We start from the raw sequence: 20015 nt of genomic DNA, 5'->3' as shown, positions 1-20015 counted from the left end.
CGGGAGTTTCAAACGCTGCGTCCGGGCGCTCCGCTGGCCGCGGCTGCTCGGGGCTCTGCTCGTCCGGCACCGCAGGTCTGTAGGCCCTTCAAGGGGAATCTGCAAATACTGGAGCACTCCACTGCTGTCCTGTTCGGCTTCATTGGCAAAGCTGTGCTGGGGTCACGCAGAGAGAGAGGGAGAGTTGTTAAAAGCGTTTGGGCTTTCGTCTTTCCTCCGCCGTGTTTTGCTTTTGGGTGAGGCATAAAGCATGTGCTTGGCTGTCTTTGCAAGTTACCTTGGTAATGTGTGAAAGTACCTCCGTGTCAATTGAATTTCAGCGTTAAATGCTTTCTGTAGTTATTTTTACTTAACTGACATTTCTAGCTGTGTAAAAAACTTAGTAGAGCAGAACGTAGCCTTAAAACACTATATAAGGCATAAAAGATTTATAGGTTTAGCGCATTCTGGCCTTAAGATATATTGCGAAAGTTTTGTAGGGGAGTGTTTATATTTACTGTTAATTATCTTCAGTGATTTCTAGTATGTGAAAATAAATCAGGTTCAGTCTTGCTTCTTTGGAAGTCGCCATCTCTCTAGGGTTGGAGGCTTGTGATGAACGGAGCTCTTAAATAAAATCCGAGTAGACAGATCATTAATGTGAGTAGTTGAGCTGTTTGTACACGGAATCCAAATTTGAGTATCTAAGAAATACATTAAAAAAAGACTAAAGATTGGTAGGTCTTCGTAACTCACCTTCGATATGTATTCAATGGAATATGAAAAATTTAGTCCTCAAATAACTACTTTTTACTATTAAAAAGATGGCCTTTTTTTTTTTAGTATTCCATTTTTGTATTTTTTAAATTATTTGTAATTAACCAAATATGAGGTGTTTGTAGTGTATTTCTTTCCTATTAATTAAGTACCATGTGACACTCCATAACAATATTTAGAAACTGATTAACACAGTTGTTTTTTAAGAAATTGTATTGATGCAGATTAGCAGAAACCAAATGATAATACCAAAAAGATATCTCCCTTCTTTGTTAGGTGTTCTCTCACTGAAGCTGAATTATTGTGCTTGTCTTTTGGGAAGGTTTGGATATTCCCTTGTGCATCAGAGAAGCTGATCATCCTGGACTTCAAGATTGTACTATATAGTTGTATGTTTAATTTTTTTTTAACAAATTTTATGTGCTTGACGTATAACAACAAAAGCAATACTCTGTATGCATACAACTAAAATGAGATTGAGTGATTGTAGTAGTTAAAGCAATGGATTAGAGACTTAAATTCTGTTGAAAGTAAATCTAAACATTAGGACATGGTTTAAAAACAGCCTGGAATTGAATAGCTGCCTTGCTTTAAAGCAGAATTAGAGTATAAAAGAATGCACCCTCCAAAGGCAGGCTTGCTGTTCTGACAGACTGTGGTGTTAAATGTGAGAGACCACACAGTGGCTTAGTTCCTCATGTGTCTTAAGCAGATCTCCAAGCACCAGTAGGTCATTAGTTGGATTTATTCAAATGAGCATTTTAATTTATCTGAGTATACAGTAGTGTCAAAAGCAGAAAGAAATACAAAACATTCCAGATTGCATTTGGTTTTTATATTCTACTATTGGGAAAGAAGAGAGGAAACAAATAAGCATGAGACAAACTTTGTACCATAAGACAGTGGAGGAATAAATTGTTATTGTGAGGGGGGAAAGCAGAGTATATGCTAGAGGCCTGGTATAAAACTGGCAAGATGTGAAAACCAGAAGAATAATGAAAACAGAAGAAAATGAGTGTGGTAATAGGATACCATGGAGAGTGGAGCTGTATAAGTAAATACACATAAGACCAAGAAATGCACCTCCTAGTGGGTGTGTTTTCTTAAGTACTTACAGTACTAATGCATTATAGGTAGTGCTGGTCACACAATACCAAAACTGACTCAGTGAAAACCTACACACTGGTGTGTTTCTGCCCTCAGTGTTAGAAATGCCAGAGTATTTGTTTGGAATGGAGATTCAGAAGTCATCATGTTGAGAGCTTAGTAGCAAGTTGCCCAAATCCCCTTTAAGGGCTCTGTGATTGCCTGAAGTAGTAAGTTGGAGCTCTGTGCCTGCCTTAAGTAGAAAGTTGTTCAGAAACATAGCAATTTTCAGATGAATGTGGATATCCCTGGCTGAGAGAGGTGCACAGTCTTGAGCCAGGTGTGCATGTTGGGTGGAGCTATTCCCCAGGCATCCAGGGCCAGAATAAAGTCATGCCACCTTCTTAATATTGTGTCTTCTTAATAATGCATTGGAGTTCTTCCCAAATTTCAGTGCCAGTCACTGCTGATTCCCTGCTCAGAGAGGCTTCCATCAGCATTGGATTAAAGCAGGGCAGTATGCCAGCTGGATGTTAAAAATGTCTGCAACCTGTGAGCAACCAATGCAGCAATACCATCTTTTATTTTCCTGAACTCCAGCTTGAATTTCCCAAGACAGAATTTCTGGGTATTGACCCTTCTTGTATCATCTTGGAATGCAAGGAAAACTTAAATTCTGTTGTCATTGTAAATATTCCTCAAATAGCTTCAAGCTACTTCTATTTGAAAAGAAAATCAGGAAGTAATTCTCTTAAGAATCCTATGGGGTTTTTTCCTAATAAAACTTGGATTGTGTTTATGTAAGGCATATGAGAGACTTGGAAATGAATATTTTTTTTTTCTTTTCCTCAACTGTGTTTGTTTTTGTTTGTGTTCAGCTTATTAGTAATGCAACTATTCGGTCCAAATAAGGTATTTTGATAAGGTAATAAACCACCTGTGAACTGGAGTCACTACATTTAAAAGACTTGGTTGCAAGTGTTCTTGCCTCATAAAAGTAGAACTTCTAGTGGCAAATATATTTATCTTCTAAACCTCAGAGTCATAATACTTTGCTTCATGTCATATTCTGAAACTGCTTTGTTTTGTTTGGTCTTCACAGTTAAAATCTACCTTCTGACAACAAGGAAGCTAAAACAATGGGAGTGACTTACCTGTGGCAAATCCTTGAGCCTGTGAGACAACCTGTCAACATGAGTAGTCTCAGAGGGAAAACACTTGCTGTTGATTTAAGTTTGTGGGTTTGTGAAGCACAGACTGTTAAAAAGATGGTTGGAGTGGTTACCAAGCCACATCTCAGGTATGGTATCCATATAAATGATTTGAACCAAAAGTCTTGGAGCTGTATAATTTGAATATGTTATTTATTCAGTAGAATTCTAAGAGTAGCTCTGAAATGCAGAGTGTGTTTTGATTCAATTATCACTTAGGCTACATGTGTAGAGGGTTTGAAGTTAATTCTAAGTAGACCCCCATGTTGAATTAAATATGTTTAAATCACTCTTCAGGCATTTTAATTTAAATGACTTACCTAAGGAATGAGCATGTCTCAGCATCTATAATTTCAAAACACTATTTTCTCAAACAGAGCTAACAAAAATGAAAACACACAAATTTTCATCAGTGCTTGTTGTTGGTTACCAGTGCAGAACACTGAGTTACAGGATGGTGTTATACACTCCTGTGACTTCTGTTGAATTCAGCATGATATGAAATATCAGCACGATACAAAATCTGAGCATTTTCTGCAAATGATGTCTTAAAATGTTTTATACTTACAAATCCAAATTGATAATTACCTATAAAACTGACAGCATGACCAAAGTCATTACATCACTCTTATAAGGATGTCCTGTGTGCAGTGAAATGGAAGCATCAGCCCAGACCTCCAAAGCAAGACAATGGGTTGAACAGATTTCTACCAAAAGAATGTTTACAGACAGTGAAAAATTAGTTTTTTTTTTTGTTTGAGAATTTGTATTTGCAGTAACTTATTGTATTGATTGATTTTTTTTTTATTTTTTTTTTTTTAATACAATTTGTGAAAATAGAACTGGCCTCAAAGATCAGCTTACTGCTTTTTGCTGGTAGTAACTGTACAAGATTAAATCTAGCATAATGGTCTCTCCATGTCAATCAAAGAGATGTAAGTGTTTGATGTACTCCTTTTGAAAGATTGGTACTGGAGTTACTGGTAAATGCACATGCTGTTTGATATGACTGCTGTTAATTTTACTGTTGTAGCCAAATATTTATTACTGCAGCCTTGTAAAACTCCACCCCTCAGTGGTGCTGGTTTGCATATGAAATAAATTGGCATGGTAGTGTTATCTATAAGTCTGTCCAATACTACGGAATTCAGTCACTTCAGATGTACCTATATTGATAGATTTAGGGTTAATATTTGATATAAAAGAATCAATGTAAATATGTGTTTGAAGACAGATTTTGCATACTGAATGTAGTTTTATTAAGGCTTTTAAATTTGCTTATGTCTTTACACCTGAAAAAGATCTTTCTTGTCCTTATGTGGTATTTTCTTGAGAATTTTGTAAAGCTGCTACAATTTCATAATAGGACAATTTCAGCCCAAGACAGGAATATAGATCAGATCATATTTAGCTTGGAGGTGAGAGAATCATTAGAAGTAAAGACAGTGCTAGGATTTTTCCAGTGGTAAGCTCAGGAAAATATAAGGGATATAAAGAAAATGTATGCAGAAATCAGTTCTTCACAAATAGTACAGCTTATGGAACACTTTGCTTTATTGCAGAAACCTGTTTTTTCGGTTCTCTTTCTTTACATCAATGGGAATTAAACTTGTATTTGTCATGGAGGGAGAGGCCCCCAGGTTGAAAGCAGACACCATGAGCAAGAGGAATGAGATGCGCTATGGGCCTTCAAAAAAAGCTGGACCTGTAAGGACAGGGAGATCTTTATTTAAAGCCATATTAAAAGAGGTGAGTAACTGAGTATTTAAGTATTTTTAATGTGATAGAAAGAAATCTTAACCAAATTAAATACAGGAACGTGAAATAATTGATAGCTTTTGCTACAACTCACCCCTGAAGGGCCAGGTAACTGAGGTGCTTGTTAATAGATTCCTTCGAGGCAGATTAGGGTGGAATGACACTGAATGATTGCTGTGTACATCACACCTGAGCCAGTTGTATAAAGGAGGAAATTGGCAAGATAAAAAGCATTATCCCACCTCACAGGATCTGTTTATTGTTGGCCTCACCCAGCTCAAAAATCAGCTTGTTGGTAAACAAAGGCTGGTTTGTTGTGGACATCCTCCCATGGTGGGTGTGCACCCCTGTGGCATGCTGGATGAGAGGTTTCACCAACAAACACCCAAAAACTCTCCTCCTCTTTGGCTGGGGGGTGCAAACTTGGCCTCAGCAAAGCACCTGCTGCTTTTGCAAATGGCCAATTGTTTGAATCATTGACCCCTCACATTTCAGTGTCTCACAGCTTTATACCCAACAAATGTAAAACAATAGCTTGAGTTTTGAAGGAATGTGTACCTTTGAAGTCAGGCCTTACAGCATCTGTTAAGTGGTATAGAAGAGAAATGGTGTCAGAATAATTTTCTCATTGGTATGTCCCTGTGCATGTTGTGCTGTTGTGACTGACAACCATAACTGAGGATTTATTGCAAAATTTAACTTTGCTGTTCTTTTATGGTGTTAGTATCTATACTTCTTTGTATCCTCCCACCCCCATTAACCATCTTTGTCTATTCAAAATTTTATGAAGTAGAATTTATGAACACTCAGAGCTTTACTAGACTGTACATACTAATTCATATTTTATTCTTAAATTCTAAAATAAAATATTTGTACAGTGGTCCAGTCTTGGTAAGATGACAGCATTGTACTTTTCTGCTTGATATTCTTGGGGAGTTTGGCACCTGTTGGAAGATGTCTGTTCTGGCTCAGCATTACTGCTTGATTAAACAGCATTATTCTCAAAGATAAATACTCCTTTGTTACTACTCTTCTGAAAATATCCTAAATATCTATTCAAAGTTTAAAGATTTTTGTGAAGGAGTGGCCATTAATCATGCTGTGTTCAAGTCCTGTAATTAATCCTTAGCTCTTTGTGGACATTTACTTTTCACTGTTACAGGAAATTATTTTTTGCTAAAGTAGTGCTTTCATTGGTGTAGTGTTATATAGGTGGAGCAACAGTAGTGGTTTTTATATGCACTTGTGTCTGAGAAAATGCATGCTAGTAAGTGAATTTAATAGCTCAGTGTTCAACCTCTTTTGTTTTGTGTTCCTCCTTTTAGTGTCTTGAACTGTTGGAGTGTTTAGGTGTCCCTTGGGTTCAAGCAGCTGGAGAAGCAGAGGCAATGTGTGCCTACCTAAATGCAAAAGGACTTGTTGATGGCTGCATTACCAATGATGGAGATGTTTTCTTGTATGGAGCTCAAACAGTTTATAGGAACTTTGCCATGAATGCTAAGGTAGTGTACCTCACCCTGTTCCCACCCTTTCTGTAGACTCTTTACAGAAATGTAAATAGGAAGAAGGCACTTGAAAAAAATATTTGTATATTATTAAACTTACCTTGCAGTAGTTGGATTTGTTTAAAGTAGTATGTTTAAGACAGGAGCATTTTATTTGATTCACTGTGAGAGAAAACTACTTTATAATGAAGTTCATCTGAAAGACTTGATGAGAAATACTTCAGAGATATGAGAAAATCAATAGAATAGAAGAAATGCTCTACAAATAATTAACTCTAAAAATTAATTAGGGTTGATGGAAGGTTATTTGCTTTAATGACACCATGTTTGACTTCTTCCTTGACCTGGTTCTTTCATTCAGCTTCCTTGTAATTTATCACCAACAGTGAAGGCAAGCTCAATTTCTTTCAGGTGTACTTAGTTACATATATATTGGTCAGCATAAAAAATTAATTTGAGTGTGCATCTGTCAGGGGCATCTGTTCTAGCAAAATGGATCACTTTGGTTAGTTGGCTTGTGGGGGGACTTTTTTGTAGTGATTGAGGAAGAAGGCAGTGGTCTGTGTTTTAGTTCATGTTAATCTTGATTTCATTTTGTATTTGAGTTCCTTTACCTTTCAAATATTCCTTTACCTTATGCTTAATATGTTAGGTAATGTTTTTATTATTTCTCTTTTATTTTACTTAAGTAGTACATTGAAATGTTTACCTGCATTTTAAAAACGTCACTTCCTGAAACAACTTGTACAGCCACTAGCATTTGATGTTAGTTTTGTCACACTTTTTTCTACAGGTAGTAAACAGTAAAAAACACCTAGAATTGTAGAGTTGGAACGGACTCATCAGGATCATTGAGTCTAGCTCCTGGTCCTGCCTAGGACACCCCAAGAGTCACACCAAGTGCCTGAGAACCTTGTTCTTGTCAGGTGTATCTTGGTGCTGTGACCACTTCCCTGGGGAGCCTGTTCCAGTGCCCACCCTTTGGGTGAAAAGCTTTTTCCTGATACTCAACCCAAATCTCCCGACACAGCTTCATGCTGCTTCCTCAAGTCCCGTCACTGGTCACCAGATTGAAAAGATCAGAGATCAGTTTCTGCCCTTGTCCTTCCCCTTGTGAGGATGCTGAAGGCTGCAGTGAGGTGTCCCCTCAGTCTCCTCCTGGCTGAACAGACCAAGTGACCTCAGCCACTCCTCACATGCTTCCCCTCAAGGCCCTTCATCATCTTTTTTTGCCTCCTTTGGATGTTCTCTAATAGCTTAATGTATTTTTAAAATTATGGCACCCAAAACTGTCCCAGCACTTGAGGAGATGGTTCCCCAGAGCAGAGCAGGACAACCCCTCCCTTGCCTGGCTGTGATGCTGTCCCTGATGTCCCCAGGACAGGGTTGGCCCTCCTGGCTGCCAGGGCACTGCTGGCTCATGTTCAGCTCTGTATCCACCAGGACTCCCAGGTCCCTTTCTGCAGTGCTGCTTTCTTTCCTGAGTCTGTGCACACAGCCAGGGTTGCCCCATCCAATTGCAGAATCCAGCACTTCCCCTTGTTAAACTCCTGTAGTTTGTCTCTCTGCCCTTCAAGGAGTCAAAAACTCCCCCCAGTTTAGTGTTGTTGGTAAACTTAGTATTCCTTCCAGTCCTGAAATTGAATTAACCCTTTTGGTATCAAGTTCAGGATGTTAATGAAGATGGTGAGAAGTGGACTGAGGATAGAAGCCCTGTGGAACTCCTTGAGTGAGGTCACCAGCTTGATTTAACCCCATCCACTGTAACCCTGTGCCTGAGCTGTGAGCTGTTTGCTCACCCATCATGTAACAGGGTTACCCAGCTGTATGCTGGACCTCGTGGCTTATTTTAGTTTCTTTCTACAGTTGATGCCCGTACTTGAAATTTTAGAGCTTGTTCATGTGGTGTCCATGCATTACATTATAAATTTTAATGGAAGTTTGTTTTTTTTTCCTGTTAAACCCTTCTTATGGGGTAGACCCCTTTCCTGCAGGTGTGGAGTAAGCAATCCCAGTTCTTCCCCTGATATAACAGAAATAATATGCAATAAATTTCTCTTGCAGGATCCACATCTTGACAGTTACACAATGTCCTCTATTAAAGAGAAACTTGGTTGTGACAGAGAGTCTTTGATTGGGCTAGCAGTTCTTCTGGGCTGTGATTATCTTCCAAAGGTAAGCAATATAATTATTTTTTATTTGGTACTTACACCGTCTTGAAAAACAACAAAGTGTATCAAGGGAGATGTGCATGCTGGGAAAGTTTATGCAGTGCATGATTACTGAGATCCAGTAGAAGGTGTGTAGTAAGTCACTTTAAATTCTATTTGTAAAAGGCTAAAGATACTCAAAATGGTTCATGAACATCAGTCTTCCTAAGACTGTTCTGTGTTGTTCCAAACCTTTTCTATAACGGAGGTGGAGGCAAAAGTTTAGATTTTGATTACATTGAGCCAAGGTGTGAGATCTCCATTGTTTATGAGGATGCTTTGTAGCAAGTCACATACAAATGCATCCTTGGCAGAGGAACTGTGGAAAATGAGAAAAAATGGTTTTGTCTGTTCTCTTTGGAAGATTTACTAGTGATGGGTTTAAGCGGTAGTTTTTAGTAAAGGCAGTTCCAGATGCGGTTTGTACGTATCCCTGTTCCTTTGCTTGTAAATATGTAATTTACAAAGAATAAAAGTGATCTATTTGGAAATTTACCTAATTAACTGAGAGGAATCTCGCTCATTACTATTTCACTTTTTTCTTTCTTTCCTGTAAACTTTTGAATTCTTTTTTTTGAGACTTTGAACAGAAGCTTGTAATGGCTATTTGAAAGGGAAAAGAAGTAGGATGATTTCCATGCAGTTCATCATGTTGTGACTTCAGGCCAAGGTTGCTCCCATTCAGGCTTTCAGTGGATATCTAGTTATTCTTAAATAGTCTCAGTTTGATAAAACTATCCTTTAAACAATTGATACTGTGGAAAAAACAAACCTTTCATTATTTTTGTCTTGGGTTTTTTGGTTTTTGTTGTTGTTGGTTTTTTTTTTTATTTTGCTTCTGTTGTAGAAATCTTTAAATAGTTTGTTACCAATGTGTAAAGAGAGGGAGTAAAAAAAAATCGGTGGATAATCAGTGGTTATTGTAGCAAAGCAGCTCCTAATATGCCGGGTTCTTACATAGTCCTAAAGTGTCACAATTATGTGATGTCCATAGGTCCTTTGAGTTACTGCAGCTCAACAAAGTAGATGAAAACAGAAACATGTAAAGAAAGCTGAATTATGGGAGTGCATTGGGAATGGAGATTGGCAGAACAGATAAATGAGAGTGCCACACTATAATTGCACTTATTTTTTGAAAATACATCAAAATAATGCTTTCTTTGGAGAAGCTGAATATCTGACTTTACTTCAATGTCTGACTGTAGTCCAGTGAGGACTTGGTTTGAAATGTAGTTTTATTTTAAATGGTTGTATGTATTCAGTTGTGCCATTACAGCTGAATATATAGATTTATTTGTAATGGTGCTGTAGGAAGTACACTTGATACAATCTTTATAATCAAGTGTACTGATTCTTGGCAAAATACAGTGAAGATGGAAAGAACTGGAAAGCAATACGTGTGTTTTAAATCATACACTGATACAGTAGTTTGGGTCAGAAGGGACCTCTGAAATTCACTTAGTCCAACCCCGCTGCAGTGAGAGATATCTTCAATTAAACCAGGTCACTCAGAGCCCCATTCCAACCTGACCTTGAATATTTCTAAAATGGGGCATCTACTACCTCTCTGGGCAACCTGTACCAGTGTTTCACTTCTCTATTCTGAATTGAACTTCTTTTACTTTATTATTGATTTCTACTTCTTTCTTTGCCTTTTCTATCTGAGGTGCTGTTGAGCATAAGAACATCTTGTGTGTTACACTGGCAGTACAGCTGTAATCTGCCCTTAAACTTGGTCAAAAATATTTTTCTCAATTTATTCTCAACATCTGAAATCATTTTTTGTCATTTCTCTACACTATGGTTTTTTTTTGGTGGTATTTTGTTTGTAATTTAAAAATATTTCATATTTCTCTATAGGGGGTTCCAGGAGTAGGGAAGGAACAAGCTTTAAAGTTAATTGAGACTCTGCGAGGTCAAAATTTACTGCAAAGGTAAAATGGAAATTTTAAAATGGAAAGTAAGTGCTTTTTATTCAAAGACTTAATAGCATGTACTTCAGCTCCAAGACAATATTTGCAGTACTTCAGTTAGGGAGGATATTACCACATTCCTTACCTTGTGTTTGCTAAGGGGATTGAGTGTTTTGCTAGGCAAGTCTTATTTTTTGTAAACATTGCCAGCTCCTTGCTCTTGAGCTAGCAGGTATAAGTTGATATATTGGAGTGAAAGTTCTAGGGGCTGATGAGAAATACTGATTTCTAATTGGGTTATGGATTAGGATTTGAGATACCAAGTGCATTCTATATTTGTTATCATAATGTGTGTGTCAGTGCTAGAAATACTGTAAAAGAACCCTGTTTCATAAGTTGAAAAACTGTTTTTTGGATAAATGCTTGAGAAGTATAAAGAGATTATTTTTCAGTGATTTAAATGTGAAAGTGAAAAATATTTCTTTATCCTTTAAACATCATCCTTTTAGGTTTGAGCGGTGGAAGGAACAATTTCAATATGATGATAATCCACCTGTGGCTGTTAAAAGGGTAATTCACTGTTCAGAGTGCCACCATCCAGGTCAGTGTGAAAAGTGCTGAGCTGTACTTTTAGCCTAATTGTTTGCTTTTTTTGTGGGGTGATGGTTTTTGTTTTATTGGGTTATGGGGTTTTTTCTACTAGCATTAAAAAAGCTTTTCAGCTTCCATCTTCACATTTTCAATATTGTATACATGTACCCTTATATAAACACTTCTAAGGCTTGGGACTTATTTTCTCCAAATGTGAAACTAGTTGACAGCAAATGGAATGCTGTCACAATGCTGTTGAGGGATCCCAGATATTTGCCTTTTTAACATGATCAGTAAAGACAGCATGTTATACTCTATACTGCCCAGCAACTGTTTCTTTAGTTGCTTGAATTGGTCCTACATCAAGAGGACTGAATCTCATCACTGCTGAGGTTTGTGGTGATGTTTTCTCAAAAATAAATTAATCCCAAGGGTTTTGGTATCATCTTTGATCAGTGAACATATTCATGTCCATTGTATGGTGAAGGAAAAGCCTGATTCAAATATATTACTCATATATGTTTTCCAGGTTATCATAGATTACTTCTGTAGTTTTTTGATAATAAGTTCCCAGCTTAAGATCTGAAACTGTTGAGGGAAAAATCTTCCGAAAAATGGAAGCCTGCATGTCTCTTTCACTTTTCACTGTAGATCTATAAATGCAGCTAATGCATTCAGATCTGCTTACAGCTGCTATTCACATCACATTAGTATGTGTTCTGAGCTTTGTATTTGTAATATTGGCCTTATAGGTTTGGAGATTTTGGGAACCCCTTTTCTGCTCACTCTCTGTGTCTGTTGCTATAGGATCTTACAAGGAACATGAGCACAATGGATGTAAATTCTGTGAAAACATGAGATGCTGCAAACCCAGGGACTCCAAACACTGCTGCCCTTGTGCATGGCATCAGTGGGAGCAAGTGAAACAAGCAAATGCAGTGGAGGACAGTATCAGAAAGTAGGAATGACCTGAAAATTTAATTGCTTTTCCCTGCATTCATATGGGTGAGCATTTAGATTCTCCATTTTTTGCCATTTGTCCTCAGTTCCTAACACATTTGCTTTTACCTGCAGAAAAGCCAAGAGTTGTGAGGGCTTTCCATTTTCTGAGGTAACAAACAGGCCTACTTAATATCAATTGTTTCAATCAATTAGTTTAAATTTCAGCTTTTTGCTCTCTCTTAAACTGTCTCTTTTATGTTTTATCTCAAGGTTATCCAAGAGTTTCTTGTGAACAAGAATAAATTGACCAACATAAAGGAATGTCGAAGGCCAGATTTATTGTCCTTTCAGGTATATATCAAAATATTGAATATTCAACTTTGTAGTGTTTTATTTATTACTAAGGAAGGCATCTGTGATAGTTGTGTGCTCATTGGTAATTTTACTTGAAATAAGAATTAAAGAATCTTGCTACTATATCTTAATATACCTTGCTGTTTTGAAAGCTGAATTTTCAGTTTTGAAAATTGAAGACTTTGGAAAAAATAAATTGCTGTAAATAGGTAGATAGAAAATTGGAAGAAAGAGAAAACTCACATGTTTTTGTTTTTTTTTTCATTGTCCAGTATTGCTAGGTGGGGGTGAAGGTGTTAATATATGCGCATTAGCCTTGTTTTCTAGAAAGGCTTTTTACTTGTTTCTTATTGGCAAAAGCAGATCTTTTACAATGTTTCATTTTTTAGGTTTGATGACAGTGTAAGAAATACAGATAGTACAGCAGATCACAGTTAAAGTGGCTTTAGTGAAAATCCATGTTCATTGTCTTACATATGAAATCTGTAATTTTCACAGCTCCTGGTAGAGCTGATGTCAGTCTGACAAGGTGTTTAACAACTGTTTTACCCCTGCTGCTGCCACCACACCACTGTTCCCTTGGCTGGTCACTGACAGCTGATGAGTGTGCTCTGCTGGGGATGGCTGTTCCCTCCCTTGGCAGTGAGGTGTTGTGGAGCCTTGCACTAATGTGTAAAAGCACCCTAGATACTTTAAGTATATAGCCCAGTGTCCCAACTACATAACTATCTAAGCATGATACCTAACAGAATAAAGAATGTTTTAAAGTTTGGGATTTTTTTTTATACAAACAGCTATTTGCTTCAGAGAAGATGGAATGGACCAAACATTATGCTTGTAAGAAGCTGTTAGCACTTTTGACACGTTATGATATGATCCAGAGAAAATCTGGATACATTGACTCAAAACAACTGCAGGCAATACGGTAATGTAGCTTGATTTCTTGAACTTAATATGTTTACTTCTGCTGGCAGATGAAAAACACAAAGTTTTCTTCCATCTTTGTTTCAAGTTGTTTTGAATAGAGGTAAAAATTCAGATCAGTGCACCAATCCTACCACTGCTGCACAAAGTAATACATAGAGCAGTTTCTAACTGGCAGTGCTTGTGTTCTCCTATGCTTGCTTTTTGTTCCTTTGCATTGCATCTGCCTAGGTCCTCTGCTCAGGTTCTTAGCAGACATGTAATTTAATTCTGTGTCTCAAAATCAGAGTTCAGGCTTAGAAATGAGCATCTGCAAATCCAGCCATAGTCTCTGATTGCTTATCAGACCTGCCAGCTGTCATTGTATTATTATGTGTCAACACTGCTTTTCATTCAGATCTGCTACATTTAGGAATGTAAAAATGGCCAAGTATACTGTTACTAAAAATGGACCTGCAGGGAAGAAAAAGCAAAATAAGCATGTAATTACTTTCTCCCAGAATATTTTCCCACCATCCAGATTTTTGTTACTTGGGAATTTACTGAGCCAGAATTAGTATTTCCTTATTCTGTCAGCCTTCAATGTAATTTATTTTTTAAGGATCTAATCTTTCCTTAAACTTAAGTCAGCTTCTAGAATCTACAGTGTCTGTTGGCAGACACTTTGTGAAGAGAATTGTGACTTATTTTCATTTTATCTGATGGTTTTGTTTCCCAAATGAAACCCAAATTCTCCCTGCCTCCCTTTTTTTTCTCTAAATCATTCCAAATTAGAATTTTAAAATATTTTTAGATTTAAGTCTAGATTTAAGTCATTTAATGGACTTTCTCTTTTTACAGGATTGTTAAGACACGTATTAAAAATGGAATTCCTTGTTTTGAAATTGAATGGCAAAAACCAGGTGGGTCTGGTTTCTATGTACATTATGGAATGAAACAGTTCATAGAAAAATCAAGATTTAACAAGTATGAGTTTGGCAACACTCTGAGGCAATGGAATGTGGGCAAGACCAGAAACTGTTCTGTGGAAATAACAGGAAATGTGCATCAAATTTCACTTATCCTGAAAGAAAAAGCAATGCTTTAAATGAAAAAAAAAATTACCTAGAATGCAAGGGACTTGGTCTTCAGCTACTTTTTCTGGTACATGTTAATAAAACCTGACCTGTGTACTTCATACTTTATTTCACTATGTACCTGAAGCTGTCACTATTTTTTAGCCAGAAATTTTTCTGTGCTACCAGTCTCCTCCCTGTAGTGTGTCCACTTGTGCCAGGATGCTGGCAGGAAGAAAAAGACTTTACTTGTAGATAAATCTAAAATATTATACTTTTGACTTTTTATGTACCTTCTTTGTACTCAAATCTTTGCTGTTTGGTTTTTCATTGCCTACTGTGACATTCAGTATATACAAAGTACATTCATTATTTTTTCAGAACATTATGTTGAGCCAGAAGATGAGCCTGTGGAGTTGTTTGTAGTCACACTAGAAGAAGAGTCTTTGTTTCAGGCTGCTTATCCTGATGTTGTTGCCCTCTATCAAATGGAAAAGTCAGAAGTTCTTCAGAAGAAACAGAAAAGTAAGTCAAGAAGCTTATTTCTTATGAATTTATGTGTCTTGGCAGAATGCAAAAAAGCAAAAAATATTTCTTCCACTCATGAATGATATCATGCCAAAGTAAGAGTGAGGTCATGATAAGGTCATGCTTTAATCCTACTATTTATACATTTACACTGAAAAATATGAACTGTGATTTATATGCTATTCAAAGTGCACTTTTATTATTTTTCTTTTCAGAAAAGAAAGACAGACCAGAAGAAAAGATATTACCAAATGCTTATGATGAAGTTACCAGTCTTCTGTCTCAAATGAATTTAAAGCCTACATACAGAATTCTTCCTGGGCAGCACTCCTTGTCAGATACAAAAGCTCCCCCAGAAGATCGGACACAGCAGAGAAGTACAGGGTCAAAAGATGTAGCTTCCTGCACATCAACTGTTCATGTGTCAGCATCAGCAGCTGCTCTTGCTGACTCATCTGTGCCCTCACAGTGCACTAAGTATTCAGGGATGTCATCCTCTTCCTCTGTACCAGCTGGTCTGCAACTGAGCAGTGCTGATGGGAAAGGAACCTCTTTCAGCACTTCACCAGCCCATGGAGGTGATGACCATGATCCAGCAGCTGACTTCACCACATGCATAAAACACTCACACCCACTAAGTCATGAAACAGTAAGAAACAGCTCAGAATATTCAGATGTTACACAGTCTGATATGCATTCTGGTAGTGAAGATGATTTGTTCTCAAATGATGCTATGGGACAACTTCAGGAGTGGTCTTTAAGCGAGCGAATACTTAAGAAGGCTCTCATTTCATCACAGCCTTTTTCTGAAGATTTAGTGCAGCTGGAATCTTTGAATTGTTTTAAACAATCAAAAGAAACATTGAATCCTGATAGAAATCATGTCTCTTCCTCATGTCAGTTAAATAACCTAGTGCAGGAAAGTAAAAATGTTCTATCAGAAAGCTCCACAACTGAATCCAGCGTACGTATATATCAAGATGCATACAAAAAAGCTGACATCCTGGCTGAAATGGTGAAAAAAAAAACCCATATAAGTGGGGCAGCATGTCTAGCCTTCAGTGGGCAAGCAACAGAGACTCTTCATCCTGGATGTGAAATGCTTCCAGCATCTCAAAAGCCAGCACATGCAACTGGCTGTCACATTAAAGAAGCTTGTATTGAAACTACTTGGAAAGCTTCTTCTAAAAAGAGTGTCTGTCAGAACAGATGCTCTTCTAGTGAAGACAGTGATGATGGGCATGTGGATAAAATCCTGGTTTATGACCAGCAGAAAAGGCAACTGAACCCTGGCCAGTTTAAAAAATGTTTTACAAAGAAAAGGAGCAGTGTTGTTACTAGTAAAAGGACAAACAGTGATTCAGCCCTTTTAATTAAAGGGAAGAAGAAAACCACTAATGTAAAGGAAGCTGTTAATAGTTTCTCAAGGCAGGTATCTCTAAAACCATCCTCTGTAGAGGAAGTTAATTTTTCCCAAAGTCCAGAGCAACCAACTGAAAGATTGGGCTCTCCCACACAGCAAGACAAAAGTGCTGTTCTGACTTCTGCGTGGGCAGACAGTCCCCTTCCCCTGTCTGAAAGACTGAAAAGAAGAATCAAAATCAATTAGGTTCTCCATAAAATAGATTATGATAGCAATTAATTATCAGTTAACTATTGGTTAACTGTCAGTTCTTGAGGAGTTCTTTCTCAAAGTTTCTGCAGTATGTATCAATTTTATATGGACAGAGTTTTGATGAATAGGAAGTGCTGTCATTGGAGGTGAAGTTCAGAACTAAAATGTTACCAAAAGTCCCAGCTGATTGTAGGCAAGTACAAGTTGTTCTGGGTGTGTTTATATTCTGAACTTGTTACATAAGCATCAGGATACAGTATGCAAGGATGAGGAAGATTTATTTAAGAAAAAGGGTTTTTTTCTAACCAAATGTGCAGATTTTGTCTTGCTTATAAAACCACTTACTAGAACAGCACCTGCAGTGCTGCTAGACTCTCCTAATAAGACAAAGTGATGCAGCATTTTTAAACTGAAATTCTCCATTCTCCACTAATTAATTTTTGCAAGTTTTGAAATGGGTTTTGAAATCCTGTATTTTTGGTTGTGTTGACCATCTCTGAAGGACCAGATAGAGACACACAGCAGATGTACTTCACAGGGTAGCTAAATTTGTATCTGCCATGCCCCATAATAAGCTGTTCTTCAGGGGTGTACCTCTTCCAAAGAATGGAATAAGCCATGTAAGGACATGGTGTTGTAGCTGTCATATTTAATATTTAAGGAAATTTCATGACAGTTTTTATTAAATATAATTAAATTTAAATTTAATTAGGGCAATTTTTCTTAAAGAAGGTTGAAATCCCATCTAACATTCACTTCATAATAGAGTGAAAGTTAAGTTACAGAAAATCTAATTATTATATTGAGAGTTCTTTGAATAAGATCATGTTAGGGTTTTTTTAAAAAGGGAAACTTGAATACAATTATAATTGTGAAGGTGCTCTTCCTGTCTCTTTATTATAGAAGCAATCTCTGATGTCTTCAACAGTTGCCTGTTGCAGGAATGCCTCCTTGTTTGTATTTAGGTGTTAGTAACTTTTTCTGTGCAGCCAGAAAGAAGACAACTCTTGCCAAGATATATTGCTATCAAGAGAAATTTAGAATATCTGTGCCTTAGTGAAAATGTCAGTTTGGACAAGGACCAAGTTTGGAAGCTGAATTCCAGATGTGTCTAAGGAAGACAGGTAGCCTACAGCTAATATAGTCTGTAATTAGCCAAAATGGTAATTTCTTAGTTTACTCCGTGGGAAGATGGAAAAAAAATTATTTATAATTGATTTTCCAAATGAGAAATGTATTCTGGAAATGGGAAAAAAAAAGTCAGAAATATTGGAAGTTTTTTTCTGTTTTGAAGATGGTCTTTGTCTTCTAGAGACTCTTATGCACCCAGATGATGTGAGAGGGTAGCTGGAAGAATAGTGTTGTGAAGGAGAATAAGAGTCACCTGGGAATTTTAAAGGGAGAGATTAATAGCATGGCAGAATGGTTTGGGTTGGAGGGGTCCTGAAAATCATCTGGTTCTAACCCCCATGCCATGAGCAGGGACCATTCCTTATGGAGAGATCTGAGTGGTTTTTTTGTGGAAAAACATTTTTGGTTATGTATGATTTTTTTTTTTTTTTTTTTTCCTTGCTGATGATTTTGAATACTGGAAGTTGAAATCAAGGGTTTAAATTTTCTCAATAAAAACACCAACATCATGTGAATGCACTCAGTTTTGTTCCCTCCCAGGGCATGGGAATGTGCTCTGTTGTTGGGGGGATCATTCAATTTCACCCACAATGTGTGGATTTCTGTGGTTTAGAGCTTTCTTTAATCTGAGGGGCCAGAGTGGTTTTCGGAGGGAATTTTCTTTGTTTTCTAAATCTTCTTGAGATGACTGCTTTAATGGATGAGGAGATGAAAATACTGTCAGAGTTGTGACAAGTTCATATTTTGTGGATGATGAAAGTCAGAAACAAGATACAAGATATTAAGAACTGCAGAGGAAAAAAATATTATGTTGCTGATTTTTCCTGCTAATTAATTTGGTTTCACAAGTTCAAGCATGAAAAGCAGAAAAATTTCAATTTTTTCATATGTAATGCATCCAAATTTTGTTCCAGTCTTCTGCCACTACTTTAGAAGCAGCAATAGATGGGGGGAAAAATGTGTAGAATGCTCCCTCTATTTAGGCTGTAGCTGCAGTAAATAAAAACATTTATCAGTGGGGGTGACTGTTGCTTGAATTAAACTTGTGATTCATTACAGAAGAGTAATTACAGTTTTTAAATTTTTTTTGGTTTCTCATCTTTATGTAATTTACTCAATCTAAATGTTAGGGATGATTTTTCTTTGGAGCTTTTTACTGTTCTGACTGCTTTGCAAACTCTCACACTTGTGAGAATGATGTTTAAATAAATTGAGGGGATGTAATGTAACTTTCTTCTGCAGGGAATGTTTCTCCAGGATTATGTTAAACTGCTTGTGAGAATAAATCAACTGATACATCAACCTCATGAGCCTGAATAGATTTTCATTTATCATCTGTCCTGATCTGTCCAATAGGCTCTACCAGGGTGCTTCATACAAAGTAATAAAAATGTAGCTACTGTGGAAGTGGGGCATATAAGGGCTTATCTTTCTTAAAGTCCTTTTCTGAAAGGTTTTCTGCACAACTGCTGTCCTAGCCTGAGTGCTTTACCTGATCTGTCACTCTTGCTGGCATCCCTCTAGCTTCAATGATGCTCACAGAGATATAGAGCACAGCCATAGGTTCTGTCTTAGCAGTGTAAATATTATTTCCACTTATAAACAATATTAAACATTAAATGCAGCTCATTTGTTCAGCATAGCTTGACAAATGGAAACATTTACTTGGCATTCCTTAGGATTGTAACTCATTATTTCAGGTCCTCAATCAACAAGAGAGGAAAATTAATTGCTGTTTACATGGAATATATACATAGAGAGCTAGAAAAAAATATAATTTAAAAGACCACCTCTTGATATCTCTGTATCCCATTGTCATTTTTCCATTGGTAGAGATTATTTAAATTCTTACCTACATGTGAACCTGCCTAACAAACACAATGAATCTTTTGCTAGTTAACCAAGAAATTTCCTAAGCTGAGAAGGGATTTATTTAACTCTGAGGATCTGCACAGCCTTGTCTCTGTCCTCCTGTGTCGAGGGAGATGCTTGGAAATGGAGTGGTGAAAGAGACTAATGGCAGCTGTTACTTGAGACAAGATAGTCTTTTCATGTCTAAAAAGGTGTCAGGCCCTGCCATATTATAGCAGCAGATAAAAGGAAACTGCAGTTAGAATATTACTGGGAGTTGTTGTAAACCCAAGTGCTGCTGACGAAACCGTAAACTCGGCGCTAGATTTGGCGCTTTTTCCTTCAGGAAACAAAACACTTTAACTGTTCCAAGAAAACAAAATTACCATGGGTGACAGAACCACTCTGCACGGTTCTGCTCCTGTATCCTGTATTGTAGTACATCATTATAGTATATCAGTACTGAATTTAATTTAAGATTAATCACATAAGAAACTTTAAGATTTTTTTAAGCCCAAGCCTTGGCTCCACCCCTGCCCCAATTTCCCTTGACCAAGTTGTAGATGTTTTGCCACTTCAGAGGCT

At 37.2% G+C, this 20015-nt stretch overlaps 1 protein-coding gene across 3 annotated transcripts; it reads left to right on the top strand.

The window, feature by feature from the left end:
* The first annotated feature begins 3 nt into the window (after window positions 1-3).
* GEN1 (GEN1 Holliday junction 5' flap endonuclease) lies at window positions 4-18881 on the top strand. Of its 3 annotated transcripts, XM_056487113.1 has the most exons (15): window positions 62-236; window positions 1033-1145; window positions 2945-3142; window positions 4616-4802; window positions 6137-6313; window positions 8381-8491; window positions 10387-10460; window positions 10949-11040; window positions 11838-11988; window positions 12105-12141; window positions 12243-12323; window positions 13121-13251; window positions 14091-14152; window positions 14687-14830; window positions 15049-18881. In XM_056487113.1, exons 3-15 carry the CDS (start codon window positions 2982-2984, stop codon window positions 16440-16442), a joined length of 2802 nt encoding a protein of 933 aa, XP_056343088.1. In that variant the 5' UTR covers window positions 62-236; window positions 1033-1145; window positions 2945-2981; the 3' UTR covers window positions 16443-18881. The 3 variants fall into 3 exon arrangements, with proteins under 3 accessions (XP_056343089.1, XP_056343088.1, XP_056343087.1); XM_056487114.1 differs by lacking the exon at window positions 1033-1145 and having other exon boundaries at window positions 4-75; XM_056487112.1 differs by lacking the exon at window positions 1033-1145.
* Window positions 18882-20015: the final 1134 nt, after the last annotated feature.

This window comes from Oenanthe melanoleuca, chromosome 3 (assembly GCF_029582105.1).
Source record: "Oenanthe melanoleuca isolate GR-GAL-2019-014 chromosome 3, OMel1.0, whole genome shotgun sequence".
Lineage (NCBI taxonomy): Eukaryota > Metazoa > Chordata > Aves > Passeriformes > Muscicapidae > Oenanthe > Oenanthe melanoleuca.
Note: the sequence above shows the minus strand (reverse complement) of the source record. Positions and strands in the feature narration are given on the sequence as shown.

What these genes read in the sequence shown, in the direction of transcription:
- GEN1 (XM_056487114.1), top strand. Translation starts at nt 2,982, where the DNA reads ATGGGAGTGACTTACCTGTGGCAAATCCTTGAGCCTGTGAGACAACCT. An exon ending in GCTGTGATTATCTTCCAAAG is followed by an intron (nt 8,492 to 10,386) that starts GTAAGCAATATA and finishes ATTTCTCTATAG; the next exon opens with GGGGTTCCAGGAGTAGGGAA. An exon ending in GTGGAGGACAGTATCAGAAA is followed by an intron (nt 11,989 to 12,104) that starts GTAGGAATGACC and finishes TTTTACCTGCAG; the next exon opens with AAAAGCCAAGAGTTGTGAGG.